We start from the raw sequence: 20,991 nt of genomic DNA, 5'->3' as shown, positions 1-20,991 counted from the left end.
ACTTAGCTGATTGTACCCGCGACAAAAGCCAATAATACATACCTACCTAGCAACAGAAATACCGAATTCCATGAATGTTACTCATGCAAAACATTGAAGCTGGGGTTTAAATCCAGTGTCACAATGAATTAATAATCGTATGGTTAAGCACATTAAGAGAGTTCCATGAATATGTAATATGTATCCCCCACAATACGACCATGTACGTAAATTCCCGACAACTGCTATTGAGCGTAAAGGCGTATCCACAGTCTGAATGAATGAATGAATGAATATTCTTTTATTGTACGCCACAAAATTAGTACAGAAAAGAAAAACACGTACAAAGCATAACAAAAATATACGCAGGTATAGTCCTGCAGATTGCTAATGCGCGTGGCCGCCTTTTTAGTGACGTCAGCACTAGACTGAAGTTAGGAGCTGATGGTATATTATTACTTGAACCTACGTCAAATGATGTCAAAAGGACGTCATTTCGATTTTAATGAGACATGGTTCCAGCGCAATAGCAATTTGCGGGACTTATACTTTTGTGAAATTTATAATTTTGCTTTTTAAAATTTATAATTTTATCAATTTTTGTAAGTATGTTTATGTTAGTTTGTACTCGTAGTATAGTTAGTGTAATTGGCTTTATGGCCGTTCTAATTAAATAATAAATAAATAAATAAATACTATGCAATGCTGTGATAGCCTAATGGTTAGGACGTCCGCCTCCTAATCGGAGGTCGAAGAATCGATCGCGGGCATGCACCTCTAACGTTATTAAAATATCTCTTGTTTTAACGGTGAAGGAAAACATCTTGAGGAAACCTGCATACCTGAGAGTTCCTAAAATGTTTTCAAATGTCTGTGAAGTCTACCGATCCGCACTTGGCCTTGAAAATATTGAAAAATCATTAAAAAACTCATATCTTCTAAACTACTAAAATTCGCTGAACATACATAGGGGTGATTTATATACCCCTTAATATAAGGTATTTATTTTATTTTATTTATTTAATTAATTTTTCTTTTAGCCGTCACATATCCCACCATCCTGTATAAGTTGCTTAATTCAAAGATATAATTTTTTTACCAAGTAGGTACTTAGTCACTTTAACCACAAGCAACGACTCACGTTTTAGAGATTTAAGTATTTATTTCTAGTATGGCAATAGAAAGTACCACTACTAAACCATACCTATGGCCTACTATCAGTATAGAAATTATCGTCAAAAAACTGTTTTGGGCGTCATTTTTCCAATATGGCGGCGCAAGCTGCAACTATACGAGGTGGCAAAATGGAAATTTGACAAGAGCATTTTCAAAACTTCCAGAAAGCTTTCCTGGTAACCCCCCATTTTGAGCACCAAATGACTGTACTAGAGATATTTACACCTCGGGCATTTCATATTGCAACGGCAGAGAGGTCTTGAAATCAGTTAATAGGTATTAGGTATACGGACTTCATACGGCTCACGAGTCACGTCCATCCTGAAGCTAAGCATAAGTTGCCCCTTAAATGGTGGCAGTTAAAACGCTGTATGAATATTAATGTGATTATGAGACCGACACATTCATATCGCGTGTGTGGACTTGATGTAGAGTGACCGAATTTTACACAGCTTTCCAAATAGACAATTTGTAAAATCTCAGCACGTGCTGTCCGTTTATAAGATAAAAGAAATATATTACATGCATTTTGTGCATGCTTTAATGGAACACTGGATAGAGAGTCGCTTTTTAGCTTAACTACAAAAAAACTTGCTTTAACGGTGAAGGAAAACATCGTGAGGAAACCTACATACCTGAGAGTTCTTCATAATGTTCTCAAAGGTGTGTGAAGTCTACCAATCCGTACTTGGCCAGCGTGGTAGATGGCCAAATTACTAGAAGAAATCTTAGTTTTATGCCTTCTAGTGCTTAAAACAGGACGAATTCAAAAGTATTTCCGTTCGATTAAAGACCTAATTTTTTACGTGCGTCGTAAACTTTGTTTTACGACACTTTTGGTCCTAAAATACGGACCGGGACTTTGCTAGTTTATTGAGCAGAGTTTAAGTTTTTTTTTCTAATATTAGATAGGTACTAGGTAGCTAGATTCCTACTTAAGTATGAAAGATATTTTTTTTAAATAGCTTCAATAACTGGGTACCTGAATTTTAAGTTGTTAGTGAGGAAGCGCTTACGTAAAGTAGAATAAGTAGCCATGGTTTACAAAATGGAAAAATCTATTCAAAAAAAACGGGCCGAATTGAGCACCACCTCCTTTTTGGAAGTCGGTTAAAAACTGACTTCAAATGCAACTAAAAAGTAGGTATAAAATATTTCTTTTTGTAGGTATGCTGAAGTTGATGGTCTGATTCGTATTCTTTTTATTAAATACTAGATGATGCCCGCGACTTCGTCCTCGTGGATTTAGGTTTTTTTAAATCCCATGTGAACTCTTTAATTTTCCGGGATAAAAAGGAGCCTATGTCCTTCCCCGGGATATTAGATAACTCTCTACCAAATTTCATCAAAATCGTTTGTACGGTTGGGCCGTGAAAAGCTAGCAGACAGACAGACAGACACTCTTTCGCATTTATAATATTAAGTATGGACTAGCTTATGCTCGCGACCTCGTCCACGTGGACTACATATTGAAACCCCTATTTCACCCCTTTGGGTATTGAGTTTTAAAAATCCTTTCTTAGCGGATGCCTGCGTCATAATAGCTATCTGCATGCCAAATTTCAGCCAGATCCGTCCAGTAGTTTGAGCTGTGCGTTGATAGATCTGTCAGTCAGTCACCTTTTCCTTTTATATATTTAGAAAAACTTAAAGAGAAATACAAATCACCGCAACGTACGATGCATAAATACAAGGCGCACTAAAATGTCGCCGCGCTTTCTCTCTTATTTCATAAAGTCCACTGCAAAAAGTCCGAAGCTCTCTCCAGGGACGAAAGTTACGAGCGTAAAATTCGAAACAGCCATTAATAAGTTGAATGTACGAGCCTGAATACATTCGCGCTGGTTTTATAGGGTTCTGTGACACAATAATAGAAATACGGAACCCTTATAGTTATACAGTCGTCTTATTGTAAGGCTGGTCCGCGTATCAAACGTTAATGCCCTCTTTCTGAGAACTGTTTGAGGAATAATTAATACTTATCGATTTTTTTTATCCCAAGTTTAATGGAATAAGATCTCGTTCATTCAACGTGACACTGACGATGTGCTTAGTGCTAATTTGACACTACTCAAAGCCAACAAGTAAAGAATAAAATGAAAAAAAATTGAAAAAAAAAGATATGGCTTAAAAATGTACCTACCCGGTCCTGTAAAGGTTTTTTATTTATTTATTTATTCTTTATTGCACACAACACAAAGTAAACATATCAAAAAAACATACTTATGGATCTTAAGCTAATAGCTGTAGCATGCAAAGGCGGCCTTATCGCTAAGGTTGTACACTACAGTCTCAGTGCGCAAGTGCTGCTCGCACTTGGCCGTCCTTTTTTAGCATTCTGTACCCAAAGGGTAAAACGGGACCCTATTGCTAAGACTCCGCTGTCCGTCCGTCTGTCTGTCCGTCTGTCACCAGGCTGTATCTCACGAACCGTGATAGTTAGACAGTTGAAATTTTCACAGATGAAGTATTTCTGTTGCTGCTATAGCAACAAATACTAAAACACAGTAAAATGAATATTTGAGGGGGCTCCCACACAACAAGCTTGACTTTTTTGCCGTTTTTATAGATATTGGTACGGAAATGGAACCCTAATGAAACCCTTCATGCGCGAGTCCGACTCGCACTTGGCCGGGTTTTTTTACTTTGGATAAAACAGACACGTTGAAAGTTCGCTGAGACTTTGTGAGGACGTGCTTGTTAATGAGTGTATGGATCGTTAACAAGTTGGCGGGTTTTGTCGCTTTTTTGTGAATGTCTATGAAATATGTTGAAAAATTCCTTGTTTCACTGTCACTTCATGTACTCTATGTAGCATAATTTTACTAATCATAACAGTATCAAAATAGTCCTATCGAATACTTGTACAAATGCAACATTATTTTATTTTCAACATCATGTTGAAAACTGCATTGAATTAAAAGTATCTATAGTACGCGACAGGTCGAGATGACAATCGGGGATGGAACGCTCCGCCCACCTGTACTCACCCCGCCTCATACTCCGATTGCCATCTCGACCTGTCGAGAACTATCAAGTGGAGTGAATAGGCATCTAGGCAAGCGTGCTCCACTTTCGGCTGCTATATCACTTGCCGGCAGGTCTGATTGCAGCCAAACGCTAGTCTATAAATTTAAAAAAATGTGTGACTTATATTAAAAAATATGTTTTACAGGAATGGGCACATGCTCACGCATCGCAACAAGAAACCGTACGAGTGCAAAGCTGACGGATGCGGAAAGTCGTACTGCGACGCGAGGTCTTTGCGACGGCATACTGAAAACCATCATCAACCCCCGCCTGAAACAAGTACTTATAAGATTCATTCAGCCTCGCATTCACTAGGGGACAAATGTCCTGCCCTAGCGACGTCGCCAGACGTCTTGTCTCGCAACCTTTTTCATCTACATTATTTAATCAATTATTATTTTTACTTGTCGTGCGATGTCGGATAAATTGAGTGACGTAGCTCAACATCTCATTTGTCCACTAGTGAATATGAGGCTTCTAGTATAGATAAAGGTACATATTGTAAGTATGATGTCGAAAAACATTATGCCTTAGTAGCAGAATGTCCTGCGACAATATTATGTCGCTACTGATTCGGGCAACGTTGGGCGATGTAGACTGATGACGCCAGTCATTTTTATGTCTTAACCTGTTTCGTCCACATTAATATTTTTTTTTACTTGTTGAACGATTTCGGGCATAATCGAGTGACGTCACACGATATCTCTAGCGACACGTGTCGCGGGTCATTTGCCCCCTAGTGAAAAAGAGGCTTCCAAATAAACTAAAGTAGATATAGCTAAAGCTATTCTAAGTATGACGTGATGAAACCCTTAATATGACGGACATGAAAATCAAGAATGCAAAAAAAGTGAGACTAGGTTTAGTGTATCAAGTTACAGGACTCATTTTATAGATTTAAAAAATGGCTCTTTTAAGGTAGTGATATTTTTAGTAATATCTAGTCTGGTTTTATAGTTTCTAGTTAAGTTATAATCCCGTATACGTATGTCGTATCACACAAAGTTACAAGTATTGGTTGGTATAAAATAATTGAGTGAATCAACTTTAGAAATATGATTTCAGTTATATGATGGTCGCAACGTGAATGAACTGTTAGTCATAGAGAGTCGATTTAAATTGAAACAGGGAAACAGGCGAACAACTCTGAAACTAACTTTTTATTGAATTTTCTTGTTATGAATACGAAACTACTCAGAAATGGCAATCGATTCTAGTGTTCTGAGTTTGTTAGGAAAAGTTTTACATTCATTACCGAATTCAAAGCTAGTTTAATGAAGCGTAATTGTGCTTTTGAAACGGAATATTGTCTCCGCTTAGCATTTTGCTTTGAGTGTCATTTTATAGAGTTCATTATTTTACGACTATATAGTTCACATTATAATTATGCGACAGTTTGTCCTGAAATCTTTATGACTACCTTATGACGGCGTAACTCTTGAACCGATCTTGGTGAATATTCCTTAAAGGTTGGTAGATTTTTATAGTCATAGCCACTATGTATGATAATAATTATTATTATAACAACGTCGTTGATTTATGGAGGAGACATGTTTCTGCGTCATCTCCGCCACTCGCCACGAATCCTTACTGCTCCTACTCAAATATTTATTATGTTTAACTTCAGAAGCTGCAAGCACAACCGATTCAGCCGACCGAGACACAAGTTCCTCGCGACTCTCTTCACCCACATCACCGTCACGCACCAGTTCCACTAATTCTGATGTAAGTGCACCTTCATACCTACTTTTATTCTAAATAGTTACAACGCTTTATAAAACATTATTAAGTATTAGTATTTTGGCTTCCGGGTAAAAATGAAGAAACATAATTTATGTTTGACGGTTTTTGAAAACACCACTACCTAGGGGTCAAATAAGGGGTCAATATTTCATACGAAACTCCTTTATTTTTCAAATTACAGTTAGTTATATGAAAATTGGTTTTGAATCATGATTAAAAATAAAATAATAAGTAAATAGTACATGTTAGAGGAATTTTGGAATATTTTTACCCCTTGCCAATTTTTATAATTCTAATCAAGTAAACTGGGATGGGTCAGCTAGTACCTGTATAAAATAGTGAAGTAATCTTAATTTTCTTGTTAAAAAAATCTGTATAAAATAGTGTAGGTGATTTTTGCACATAATTAGGTGTTCAATCTCCCATTTTTAATACTGGCAACGCTCCAACTGACCGCATCGCCTGTAAAACTCAGCCCCAGTCGGCCCTATTAATTAACCAATTAGCCCAAATCCGCGTTGTTCTCTTTTAATTTCACACAAACATTACAAGGCTGGGGCGGCGGAAAAAATTTAGAAATAATGACGGTCGTGTTACCCAACAATTAATTTCACAGCGAACAAAGTATATCGGCCAGGCAAATCAACGGGAGATGTTTTGTACCATAGAGATGTTATATTACTAGAGGCAGAGAAGAAATCATTCAAAATGGCCTCAAGTTAACTGTTGTACAAGGGTTGTATGATAAAATCGTGCTTAGACTAGTACAGTATTTGGAACTGAGCTCACATTTACTCGGCTTTTTTTCAATAGTCATCGTCGTCATCATTAACCGATTGACATCCACTGCTGAGCATAAGTCTCCTGTAGCCTGTAGTTTATAGAGACACACGGCAGGGTCTTGAGTCGCCAGTTTTTCAATACTAATGCTATCTAGAGTATAAGACTTTTCCTTGGTCTTTGTATGCTTTGGTGGATTTGGACGCCTGGTGTGATTGTTTCTCCAAGTGTATTTAAACCAGTGGCCACGCAAATCAACGGGGGATGTTTTCTCCCCGAGTTTTAATAAGGGAAAACGATTTAAGTTTTATATTGCTTTGAGTGAAAACGCTCCTTTTGTCGGGCTGAGTACCTTTGGTGATTCGAGCATCTCTCAGCGGTTTCGTTTCGCTAGCTAAGTTACTTCACTTTTAATGAACCGATTTAATGATTTTTCCTTTTGTACATTTTTCTGCTTCTCGTAATCTGAAACGGTATTCGATATTTTGGTATGGTTCATATTATATGCCGCTATGAATTTGCTTGTCTATTATACACTTTGTGTACGTTTTTATACTTCTTCTCTAAGAATAATTGTCTCAATATTGAAAATTACAGCTGTGTTTTTAATTTCTTTACAGAAATAGTTAAACAATTTAAGGTTCACGGTCATTATTGGTTCCAAGTAACAGATATCTATACCGGTTACCGATTCTATTCTATTGAATATTAGCTTTCTTTTATGTAATGATTTATTATAAAATCAATACATTTTTCACATCCTTTTTACTCGTGGAACATGCGTGGGACCTGTTTTTTTAAACTCCTCTCTACAATAGATAAGCGTCAAACATATGTAGATGAAGTCCAAAAGCCAACATCTCGTGCACAATCACTGCAACACATCACACATGTCTGTTGCTACTTTTGCCACGCTTTGACGAAGAAAAAACTGCAAGGATAGCGTTGTCGCTCTGATTGCGCTTGGGCAGCTCATGTGTACGGGCCATGCTGAATTGTGCTCGTGCATTTGTCATTTTAAATGAATGAATGAATAAAATAAGCTTTAATTTATCATTATAAAATAGATAGCATAAGAAAGACATTTAAAAGCAAAAGAACAAAAATAAAAGCACAATGATTGTCATTTGCGTCTATTTTAAATATATAAACAAGATAATCTTCGAAATTACCACGGGATAAAGAACAAAGAGGATGTTCATTTTTGCCGTGCAAAAAATTGCTTGTTTCGTATAATAGTTTTAACCAATAAATTGTTTTTATAGTCGAGCAATGGTTCCGACAAGAGCGGCTCACATTCGGGGGACAACAGCCCGCCCCGTACGCCACCCGCACCGCCCACGCCGCCCGCCCGCCCTAAGCCTAGCAAAGCAAGCAGTAGCAAACCCAAGTCCAACTCTACTGTAAGTGCATTTATATAATACTAGACTAGGTGATGCCCGCAACTTCGTCGGCGTGGATATAGGTTTTTTAAAAATCCCGTAGGAACTCTTTACTTTTCCGGGATAAAAAGTAGCATATGTCCTTCCCCGGGATTTGAGGTAACTCTTTACCAAATTTCATCAAAATCAATTATACTGTTGAGCCATGAAAAGCTAGTAGACAGACAGACAGACAGACTTTCGCATTTTGAATATTAGTATGGATTTTTTCTTAATTCAGCATTGCGACTATGGTTTAATTAATTCTATTTAAATAATCTAATTAACTTTGGGGAGCGAAAGTCTTATTTAATCAATTTTTAAAAATCTGATTAAATTTGGTTTAGACACTAGAGAATCAAGAGAAGTATGAACTAATTTATTTCATTTCTCAATTTTAAATGTACAGATAATAATAACTAAGTTCTACCCATAATTATATTGTTCCTATATTTTAACATGCAACCAGTTAACATACGTCGTTGGTACATAGATGGTAGTTGCATCAACTACCATCTAGTTCCAATGAATTGCTTTTGCAATAGTATAAAATGTGATTAGTAGCATATTACTTATACCTATATATTGTATAAATATAGATTTTATTATGTCAATGTTGTGAAAATATTTATTTACTCATTATGTAGTCATAGTTACTAATTACTATTTCGTAAAAAAGATCTTCATGTTTGAATTACGGTGTTTAAAGAAAATAATGTAAATACGTTTGAGTTTAGATTCCATTATCTGGTCGGAATCAAAACGCTTTCGTATTTAGAAACTACACACAAACAAGCGGCCTTGAGTGTCCACGTTAATCTAGTATTTATACTGCATTAACCACGTTATTTAATGTTACTATACTAAAGACACCACAAAACCTTTGTCGTCTAACCTCATTCCTACATAACATACTGTATGGAATCTTTACTTAAATTGTTATCCCCTTTGTAACTCTGATATCTGTACGGAATTTGCATGCAGTGTTAACTTTTAAATGATTAAACATAGTTGGGCATGATAGAAAAATCTATGTATTTATTATAGTTAGTAAGTTTTATGTTAAAATCGCTAGTAAACCATTCAATAAAAATAAAAAATAAAAATAATAAAATAACATAAAGTGAAATCAGCCAGCCGCATCGGATTGTTTGAATAGGGTAATCACTACTACTTATTTTGTTCAAGTTATCATCAAATATTTCAATATCGCCCGAAAAACATATTATGTTCTTGTATTAATTCCTAAGTCCATACAAATGAAGGGCGAGTCAGATAGTAATGACCACAAAACAGTTCATCTTGGAGTTCCTTTTATAACAAAGATACTTACATAGAAAAATTTAGTGGCTGCATATCCAATCAGAATCTTTGACGAGATGCAAGACATTAATACGTTATTATGAGTAGAAAACAACATAGTAAGCGTAGATCCAATGCTACGTAAGCGCTACGCAAATTGCTACATAGTTTCGTAGCAAATATAACTTGGATGTAACTATAATTCTACGAATTGGGAATACATCGTATTTGCCAGAACTTGCTAAATCGGATAACTACTAAGCTATAACCACGTTTAAGTACAACAAATACCAGACTAAGCAAGACTTTTCCGAAAACTAAACATTCAGAATATACTTACTCATATCTGTAGATCATACTATTTGGGCTACCTATAATATGATACGAGCTCATACGTCGTATTAACCATGGTATTAACCTTCCTTGTGAAATTTTCATAAAGGACACAGACAAAAACGATTTTTTTATTCCATTACAAGTCAGCCCTTGACTGCAACCTTACCTGGTGGTAAGGAATAATGCAGTCTAAGATGGAAGCGACCTAACTTGGAAGGGGTATGGCAGTTTCATAAAAATCCATAACCCTTACTCGATTCGATCCCGAGCACGCATCTTTGACTTTTCGGAGTTATGTGCTTTTGAAGCATTTAAGTATCACTTGCTTTAACAATAAAGGAGAATATTTTACACACAACTAAATAAAAGTAAAAGAGCCTAAATGCAGCAGGTAGATACTTGCATTAACATTTTCAAAAAATCGACTTTGTGAAATTTCAAAGTAGTATTGGTCCCGTTCCAATACTAGAAACCTACGTGCTTTGGACTAAAGCGGGACAGTTAAATTTTATTATTTCTTTTATAAGGCAGCCATTTTCAATCGCAAAGTCCCCACTGCATTGTTTTCACCGGGATAACCGTATTAATAGTGCTATGTTTTGTTAATCGAACTCTGTGCGGTAATAAGCGAGTTATTTCCAATACTGTAAACAAAACTAACACAGCAAACATATCACGTTTTTGGCGTTGTTTTAAAACAAAAACATTTTGTTTTTGTGTTGGACAACGTTTCATTCAAATCAGTTTACAGTGAAATCAAAACATTGATGCTATAAACTTAGCTCAAATAATTATCCTTTGTGGCTTGAAATAAACCTTTATTTATTTATATAACTGCGTATTTGTTTAAAAACGCATATAACTTCGAAAATTTTGATTTACTGTCCCGGAATCAAACCCGAACCCCATGCATTTCAAAAAATGAGACTACTACTAAACTACTACTACTACTACTACATACTACTACTAATAAATAATTTCTTTGCTTCAGAGGCCCTAAATATAATTTTTTTAAACGTGAGACCGCAATCTGCTTTTGTATAGAGATGTCAAATCACGACGTTTACACAGCTTTACGTCCAAGCAGAAGGTAAAATATGCAGGGACTTTTGAATTAATAATTTTTTTAAGGACCCATGTAGAGCAAATACGAGTAAATAAAAACACTTCATTTCAGTAGTCAATTGAGATCAAAGTTAAACATTTTATTTATTCAACAACATATTTTGTTAAATAAAAAAAATAGTGCCAAATTAATAAAAGCAAACACAACGAACTCAATTCTCATTCCCACAGAAGCTAGACCTTATATAAATAGAGTATCAATGGGACAAACCTCTAAGCGGAACACAAAACAAAATCTGATTCATGGGAAAGAGATTCTTATGTAAATTCTGATACATCGAGGCCGCGAGTGCGAATGTCCATTGAATTAGGTCGCTCATAAATCAGTAGGGATTCCCGTAACTCACCTGAGCACCCTAGCTTCGTATCGAGAATGACAGCATACTCTAGCGCCGACTGCAGTTTTAAATTAATGAATCAGATTGATTTGTCCACGCACGTTACTTAATATTCTTGTCGTTTGATAGCTAATGTCCTGTACTATAACCCCTTAACGGAATCGTGTCCTATTTTCCTGTAACCCTGTATATAGGCACTTAATGATTCCCGTAACTTCTTCCGCGTGGTTTTAGTTTTTTAATGCTATGGGATTATTTAATTTTCCTCAAGTAACATATTCAACCCCGGGGTAAAATAGGGGTGTGAAATTTGTCTAGTCCACGCAGACGCAGTCGCGGGAATACGCTAGTACCTATTGGTATAATTGAACAATAATAATTATATTCTGAAGCCGACTGTTGTCACGAAATAGCCCTAAAAATTCGTTAAATTTTTTAAATCTTTTTCAACTGGGTTTACGCAAAACCAGACTGCGTAATATGGGAGCCGTCACCTGTTCGCTGATCACCGCATGTTCGCGTCCCCGACACAACATCGAGGGCCCCTTTGATTGAACTAGCAATAAAAAGACTCTTTAATGAGATATACTCGTAATATTATGCATAGGGACAGATTTGCGCTGATCTATTTCGCGTGAGAAATCTCAGAACCGCACCTGGTGATTATTATGTAAGCTATGTTATAGGTATGTATGACGACCTCTTTGGTGGTGTTTGTTCTTGCTTCATAAATAGAAGAATTCGGGTTCGGTTCCGAATAGATTAACTAAATATTTTAAATTGGTTCAATAACCATCCTACCAGTAAAGTCGTACCGCCAAGTTTACGTTCCAATACCTACGATATCGCGTGAAAATTGATAAAAGGTATCTGGCATACCTACCCTTTCTAAGTTTGTGAGTTTCCTTGGACTGCATCGTTACTTACTATACTATACTATATACTACTACAAGCGAGAGTGATTTTGTAAAAAAGCACAAGTACACTGACTTCAATATTTTTCATAATAATTAGATATTGTAATGCATTACTTACTTAATTTTACCTGCAATACTTTTAATATGCAATCATTATAATTTATGGCATATTTTACATGATACTATCTCGAAGTTTTGAAAAGAACAATCGCCAAGTTTCTTGTCGGTTCTTCTCGGTAGGAAGGGCATTCCGAAACCAGTGTAGTGGTAGAATTCACTAAACGATTTGACAGAACTGTAAAAGTTTATTTGGATATAAAAATTAATTTATAGGTAGTGATTAGTTAGCAAGCATTGGACAGTAACTATTTATATTAAATTAATATTATAGTCAGCGAGCGCACGACAATAACTTATGCACTACACAGGTTTGCACTAGACACAATCTCAACTAAATGATGATGCAGCTTAAATTGAAATTCGATAAATACGAAGAGCTTGCATTCTCTTTAGCTGTGACCTATAGAGAAACGAAGCTCTATTTACCATATATACCTAGTGTTGTTATTGGCTGACATTCTCTCACTATTGGCTGAAATGCATTATTGCAGAAAGAATACCTATTTTCAACCAGCCAACCAGTGGTGAGCGCTGTGGTCTTATTAGTGGGAGGTCCCGGGTTCGATTCCTGGCAGGGGTTTGGAATTTTATAATTTCTAAATTTCTGGTCTGGTCTGGTGGAAGGCTTCGGCCGTGGCTATTTACCACCCTACCGGCAAAGCCGTGCCGCCAAGCGATTTAGCGTTCCGGTACGATGCCGTGTAGAAACCAAAGGGGTATGGGTTTAATAAAAACTGCCATACCCCTTCCAGGTTAGCCCGCTATCATCTTAGACTGCATCTTCACTTACCACCAGGTGAGATTGCAGTCAAGGGCTAACTTGTACCAGAATAAAAAAAAAAAAAAAACCAATCACAACTATTCAGATTTCAGACATGTTTGATCTTGATGATGATGATAGAGGTCATTCGCTTTGATATCTGTCTACCAGCAACCTAGTGGACACAACTCCTATACTCATATTATACTCGTAGTGAAGTTTTGATACTAACCCAGGATTTCAAACTTTTCTTTACATAGAAAATGATCCATTAAATAACTTCTAATTATTCGTCACACTTAGCTCCACGTCACTCCGCTAAAAGATGAAGTCGCATAAGTAACGCATCCTTAATTATGTATTGGAGCGTTCACAGTGAAACTACGCACCTGCGGCCTTGTCGCCCTACATTATAAATGACAGGATCAACCGTGTGCGACCAAAGAATCATGATCTTTATTGAGAGAGCTATAAGAGCTACAAAGTTCTTCAAAATTTGCTGTTTAGTTTGGCGAAAGGAAATTGGGTCGCTTGACGTCACTTGCCACAATCGCCTTACGACTGGTTGAGCTTAATAAAGTGAAAATATAAACATCTACACAAAAAAGTCAAGAAGAAACCTTTTAACACAACCTAAAAACGAAGCAATTTAAGAGTCTAGTCTAGAACATAATGTTTTTGCAGCTTTTGGGTTTTGAAAGTTTCGTATCCTTACAATTTATTTCTGTTTTCACAACGATAGTATTTTTTACGTTAAATATTTTATGTATTTGATTTTCTGGATTAACCTGGCTAACTTTTTATATAGGTATTGACAAGTTTACTTCCACGACTTCGTCTGCGTGGAGTACACAAATTGCAAAGCCTTATTTACCCCTAAGGGTTTCAAAAGTAACTAGCTTTTCAAAAATCCTTTATTAGCGGATGTTTATGTCATAATAGGTATATCTGCATGCCAAATTTTAGCCCGATCCGTCCAGTAGTTTGAGCTGTTGTTGATAGATTAGCCAGTCAGTCAGTCAATCAGTCAGCTTTTCCTTTTAGATATTATAGACTAATTAATGTGAACACATTAATATGTAAACCACATTGAAATCCACTTAAAAGTTATAATGGGGACACAGACAAAGGCAGATTGCAACTTTGTTTCATACTATTTAGGGATAGAGAAAAGATCCTACTATAGTATAAAGTTTAGTGGTTTACACTATAAACCACTAAACTGGTTGGGATGTTATATTCTCAGTTCAAAAGTAAAAGTAGAGTTAAAATACTGCTCTGAATAAAATCCAAATCGTGGTTTTATGAATTTAAATCACCTTGAATTTTACTCGGGTATACCTACTGAAATATAACATCTGCACCTAACTGTATTAAAATAAATAGAATTTTCGAAAGCAATACAATTTAGTGTCTTTGATCATATTTAAGTCTATTCATTGCGCCAGAAATTCATCAAATGCTTTATTTTATTACTTTTACTTGTAACGAAGATTTTCTGGATGATCTTTAATCCCGAACCTTACCGATAAGCTTCTATAAATGTTCCAAGATTTATCTCCAGCTATCAATTTGATCGGAAAAAGTTTAACATATTATCTCTCTGCGGGCAGAAAGTATGACCCCGATAAATATTCAAGCGTTGCTGACAGTTGGAGAATTTGGACGTCAAATAAGTTTTTACCGACGCGACGTCTTCGTATTTGGAAACTTCGTGAGACTCCAATTTTATATACTTGCCTCTACTTTTTGCCCACATTGATTTATTAACTTTGTTTTATTTTTGCTATGATATTATACTAGATGATTCTTTTTTTAAATCCCACGGAAACTTTTTGATTTTCCGGAATAAAAAGTAGTCTATGTCTATCTCCAGGATGCAAGCTATATACCAAATATAATATAAGTAATGCTCGTGACGTTGTGCATGTGGATTTAAAGTCTTTTAAGAATCCCTCGGAAACTTTTTGGTTTTACCACAGGACAAAAAGTATGTCTGTAGTATATATGTATGTATAGCCTATGGCCTATAGAAGGCCTATGCTCTTCCTTGGAGGGCCGTACCCGGCTTGTACAAAGGACAAAAAAGGAAAAACACAGAGATAGCTTGTCAAAAACAGTTAAAGAGATGAACAATGGAAACTAGCAGACAGACAGACACACTTTCTCATTTATAACAATTTTAGTATGGATATTTACACTTATACTATAAAGAGGTAAAGTTAAGTTTGAATGAAGGAGGTAATCTCCAGAGATTAGAGAGAACTAATGATCCGATTCTGAAAATTATTACATTAATAGAAAGCTACAAATACAAAGGCCATAAATTATATCTACTATTTTCTGTCAGCATGGATAACGGCTGAGTCAAGAAACTTGAATTTTTTCATAAATATATGAGTAGAGGTGTACTACGCAGTAGTACATACAATTTGTTTGAGGTAGGTACACTGTAGAAAAACACCATTGTGTTATTTTAGACGAATAGTATTAAAATAATAGGTACTATACGTACCTATTATTTTAATACTATTCGTTCTATTTAATACGTATAACTAAAAGTTTCTATTCAAAACATTGAAAATTGTTCACCTAGAGAAGATTGTATGAGCAAGCTACACTTGATATTATGGCCCCGGCAAGTATCCACAAATTGACTTTTCACCTTTTCACGTGAGGAAACTTTACGATTTTAATACTGTCAGTGAAATTTATAGGCGCTGCAGCGTGCGGAACGTTACCGCCGCAAATAAATTCTAATATTTAAGATGGCGGCAAATGCAATTTGCGGGCGGGAAACAGAAATTGCAATACGGAATACCACATCGTGTTTTTTTGGGTGTGTTTGAGCATTAATTGTATTATGAAGTGAAAGCAGTGCCGTGAAGAGCCATGATAGCCTAGTGGTTAAGATGCCCTCCTTCTATTAGGGAGATAGGATGTTCGATTCCTGGCCCGCGCCTTCAACTTTTCAGATTTATGTGCCTTTTAAGAAATTAAATATTATATGACACTTTCTTTTAAATAATTCTTTAACAGTGAAGGAAAACAAGTAAACCGTAGGTTAACACTGCAAATATGTTCTAATATTTTTCCATTCGAGTCGATTTTGATTTTTGAGACGGCAAATGCAGCTATAGTGCGCGACAAGGCGGGATGGCAATCGGGGTGGGCACGCCCCGCACACCCACACAGCCCTCGCGTTAACCCGGTGCGGGATAGCGCGGGTGACGTGCGGGTGTGCGGGGCATTCCCTTCCCGATTGCCGTCTCGACCTGTCGCGTACCTACTATACCTACCTCATGAATTTGCAATATCACGATATCTACTTATCTAAATAATGCATTATCCTTGACTGACGCGTACCTAAGTGCTATGCGCATCATTATTACATGAGATCAAAGCTAGAATTCAGATGCAGAATATTGTACCTACCGTATAACAATATCTCATGACAAAGCCTTCGGGCGAAACGTCTTGATGTTATTGAAATGGTATTGTATTGATTGTCTTAATTATTACCTAATAACTGATAGCTGATGAAACTCGAGATTCATCAAATTTGATGAGAATTAATTTAATTTGCTTTGTGATAGCTTTGCGAAAGCTGTCTGTAGAAGATAAACTTTTTAAAACAATACTTTACTGAAAATTCTAATGGGTTCTTATTATCTTCTTCATACTTATATTTTTCATTCTGAGGGCCGTGACCTCTTCCCATTGACACAGAAGATATAAAAGTCAGTTACAGAGTTGGGTCAACGATGCTTAACAATCGTAATCGATTGTTGAACATCGTTGATCGAAAAATTTATCGAAAGACGCTATATCACAACTAGGTTACACGTCCCGCAGGGTAGCCTTGTAATAATATAAGCGAAAATATACTTAGAAGAATTTTCACACTATTAAAATCTAAATATATGTATATATATAAAAGGAAAAGGTGACTTACTGACTAGACAACCGCTAAAAAGGATTTTTGAAAATTCAACCCCTAAGGGGGTAAAATAGGGGTTTGAAACTTATATAGTCCATGCGGACGAAGTCGCGAGCTTAAGCTAGTTACGAAAGAAATGTTAAACCATATTCCCAGTAGCTACTTATAAGATTATAATTTAAACGGAGGCGGGCGTTTACTGACACCGTTGCTTGACTTTCTAAGTAGTTGACCTGTGACCTCTGTCTACTGCCACGTGTATCACCCCTTTAAATATTAGATGCGTGGCCCTTGTTCCTCAGTTATGCATTTTTCTCGGTACAATGATTCATATTGTATTTAACATGCTACACTAATTTTAGAGTTATTTTGGGGCCGATTCTCTAGTACACAATCTCTAAACTAAACTAAATTAACAGGTCTAAATCTAGTGCTTTCCTTTTCCGCAAGCAACATTATGAAAGGGATAGCAATAGATTTAGACGTGATATTTTAGTTTAGTTTAGAGATTATGTACAAAGGAATTAGCCACATTATAAACATAATCTGTCACATTGGAGCATAAGGATGATAATAATATAACCCCATTTAAAATAATGTCTGATGCTTACAAAATATATAAAATTGCAAGCGCAAACACAGTAGGTAGAACCACAGATTATAATGGAATAGTACTAACGGCTATCGACTTCGCGCAATTTAGTGATTTTCCATAGAGTAGACATTTTTTCAAGTCAAACGATATTTTTTAATTTGACTTATAAGTATTTAAAAAAGCCCTTCGGTTTCAACATAGGCTACATTTAGAGTTTGCGCACGCGATTTAGAGTCTGTAAAAATCCCGTGAGGAGTCTTTAATTTTCCCAACTAAAAGACTTTGTCCGTCTCCAAGAATAAACCAAGAAAAAAATCTCTATACAAAATTTGCCGATATGCCGTGAAAAGATGGCGGGCAAATAGCTTTCGCTTTAGTATGTGGATAAGGAGAGTTCGCAATCAAGTAAAATACTTATAATAATCATTAAAAAAAGATAATTATTTTTTTTTAAATTCCGTTAGCAAAATACATTATATTTTTTAAATGTTCTACGATTACCTAACAAACAATTTTGTTCGCGTGCAATGGAGACCCGCGACCCCTTTACCACACTCAAGGGGTGCTTCTACGCTTTGATTAAACTCGAAATAATATTACAAAATAGCCTGTTTATTAAGATTTATGCGTAGGGTCAGATTTGCGCTGATCTATTTCGCGTGAGAAATTTTGGACGCCAATACGTGTACCTACGCACCTGCTAATTGTTTGCTGAGCTGTTAAAAAATAGCTTTTGCCCTCGGATTAGCGTGATGAATCAAGCTGTATCTCGAAATTTAATCGCCCCTAATGTATGGTCCCTAAAGGTTTTGTAGTGTTTGTAGGGCAGAAACTTTAAGAACTATTATGATTCTTAAAAGAACCATAATAATTCTTAAGACTTAACTTTGAGAACCATAGTAGTTCTTAAAGTTTTTTCTTTAATAAAAAAATAAACGCGTAGGTGAATGAAACCCTTTATATAGGATTCCAAACCAAAATGATAAGAAAGAATCATTAGGGTAGGTTTCTTTCCAAAGTGTGCAACTCTCGATGAAGTAGTCTGATTTGCATTTAAACGGTTTTAAAGAAATGTCTTCAAAATTTTAGACAATTTTACTGCGCACCTTTTGTTTAGCAAGGTTTAGCAATAAAACTACTGAACTTAATTTATTATAAAGTTTACACTTGAAATATGGCAGACCATAGATGGTACGACGGCGACAGCTTTATTAAAAGCACTCACTTTGATCGCACTGATTCGCTGTCACCTGCAGGAAGTAATAAAGGCCGACACAAACGCTGTTTCATAATAATTACGAACGGGACGGTGTGGTTGGGGTTACCAGACAGCCGAGATATTCCGGACCTGTAGAAGTATGGATTTTGTCAATTTGTCCGGATTTTTTAAAACTACAATGTTAATCGAGAAACTTTTCTATATGATTAACGAAAAAGTTGTACATTACACATTGTAGTTACACATTGTATCACAGTTATATAATATTGATATAATATTTTGAACGAACTTCAAAAAATAAGAAAGACTTACAATTCGATGCGTATTTTTTTTAGGTGCTTGGGTGGTTTTTGCGTGTAGATATTATTTCGTTCTACATGATACGTGACCTACATGCGAAAAAGGTAAGACTTCTTTGGTTTATATTCATATAAGGCTCAGTACCTACCTATTCGGAGAGTATTTTTAAATATTTGCCAGCAGTTTCCTACTTTCTAATAACAAAGGACCCTGGATATCGATTTTGAAAAAATTCAGTGCAATAATATAATAATAGCAGAGTTTCAAGATCACGTTCACTTTTTAAAATTATCAATTTTAAACATACTTACCAACTATATCGATTTCAAAAAAAACCTGAAAGATACTAATAATAATAATACCTCAAGATAAAATTCAACGCGAAATATTGAATGCGGCGCACAGCGGAGTTACCATAACTTCACGTAAGATAATTTTCTTGGAATCATCTCCATGCGGTTATAGTCTTACCTACGCAGATAAAGAAGTTCCCCTTCAAAATTTTAATCTTGGTAACTACGTGTTCACTGAAATATATAACACAGAAAGTTCCCTTCACAAATATATCGATAATAAATGATTTTCACAAGCTGTGATAGCCTAGAGGTTAGGACGTCCACCTTCTAATCGGAGGTCGGGGGTTCGATCCCGGGCACGCACCTCTAACTTTTCGGAGTTATGTGCGTTTTAATTAATTAAATATCACTTGCTTTAACGGTGAAGAAAAACATCGTGAGGAAACCTGCATGCCTGAGAGTTCTCCATAATGTTCTCAAAGGTGTGTGAAGTCTACCAATCCGCACATGGCCATTGTGGTAGACTATGGCCAAAACCCTTCTCACTCCGAGAGGAGACCCGAGCTCTGTAGTGAGCCGGTGATGGGTTGATCATGATGATGATGATGAAATGATTTTCTCAAAAGTTTGGAAATTTTCCAAGTAATCAGACATTTTGTCCGAAATTCTCATATTTGAATTTAGTACCTCTAGGTGCGGCGCAGTTTTGTTCACAACATATTGACAGCGGAATGCCTTTGTACGAAATAAATCCACTTTGAGCCACTTCATTATGGGCCGGGATTGCTGAATTTGCGTACATAATTATGGAATAATTAAATCTTAGCATCAGACATTATTTGATAAAGCTCTCGGGCTTGGGTTTTCCATAAAATCTAATCTTTAAGCTAAAAAATATCTATATATCTATATATGTATGCTTACAATTTGTCGCTTAAATAGTAGAGGTCGTATTTGTATTCATTCGGGATTTTCATTTGAATTCTTCATTTAAAATATTCTACTATTTTTCACTGTACCTATACTTAATATTACGTAGACCTATATTATTCCTTTTTTTTAAAAACTAAGTACCTACAATTAAAAACAGATAACTCCCTTAAGTAAGTAGGTAATAATTTATTATAACAATATTGTGTAGATACAATAAATATTGTAGGTAGGTACTTAGATTAATTATATTTATAGTCCGCGACAGGTCGAGGTGTCAATTGGGGTGGGGACTCCCCGCACACCCTCAAAACCCTCGCACAAACCTGGTGCGCGGGTAGGTACCGTGCCGGTGTGCAGTCCGTCCCCTCGCCTCATACCCCGATTGCCATCTCGACCTGTTGGGTACTATACTTGCATAACAGGGCTTGAATAAAATGATTATTAAAATCAATTTAGTTTCAATAATCTGCCACTATGTGAGTGAATTTACCTACTTACTTACTCCAAAAATAATTTTAGCATAGGGAGGAACGCTCACAGCAACTTGCGCATTAGATACAAATAGTTTCTAATAATAACCCCTAATATAATTAATCTACATAATATACACAATTTAGTAATTTACATAAGTAATTTGACAATTTATCGATACCTAACTCAATATTCCTAAGTCTATAATTC

At 35.9% G+C, this 20,991-nt stretch overlaps 1 protein-coding gene across 2 annotated transcripts in view; it reads left to right on the top strand.

The window, feature by feature from the left end:
• Window positions 1-20,991, top strand: part of LOC117990752 (zinc finger protein 541) — a 305,819-nt gene that overhangs the window by 260,783 nt on the left and 24,045 nt on the right. For both annotated transcript variants that reach the window (XM_034978242.2, XM_069504433.1), the window contains 3 exons: window positions 4,331-4,464; window positions 5,813-5,910; window positions 7,974-8,111. In XM_034978242.2, the coding sequence (XP_034834133.1) occupies window positions 4,331-4,464; window positions 5,813-5,910; window positions 7,974-8,111 (370 nt within the window). The remainder of the gene's footprint in view (window positions 1-4,330; window positions 4,465-5,812; window positions 5,911-7,973; window positions 8,112-20,991) is intronic.

Source organism: Maniola hyperantus, chromosome 18 (genome assembly GCF_902806685.2).
Source record: "Maniola hyperantus chromosome 18, iAphHyp1.2, whole genome shotgun sequence".
Classification (NCBI taxonomy): Eukaryota; Metazoa; Arthropoda; class Insecta; order Lepidoptera; family Nymphalidae; genus Maniola; species Maniola hyperantus.
The sequence above is the reverse complement of the archived record's forward strand: the minus strand, read 5'-3'. Positions and strand labels throughout refer to the sequence as shown.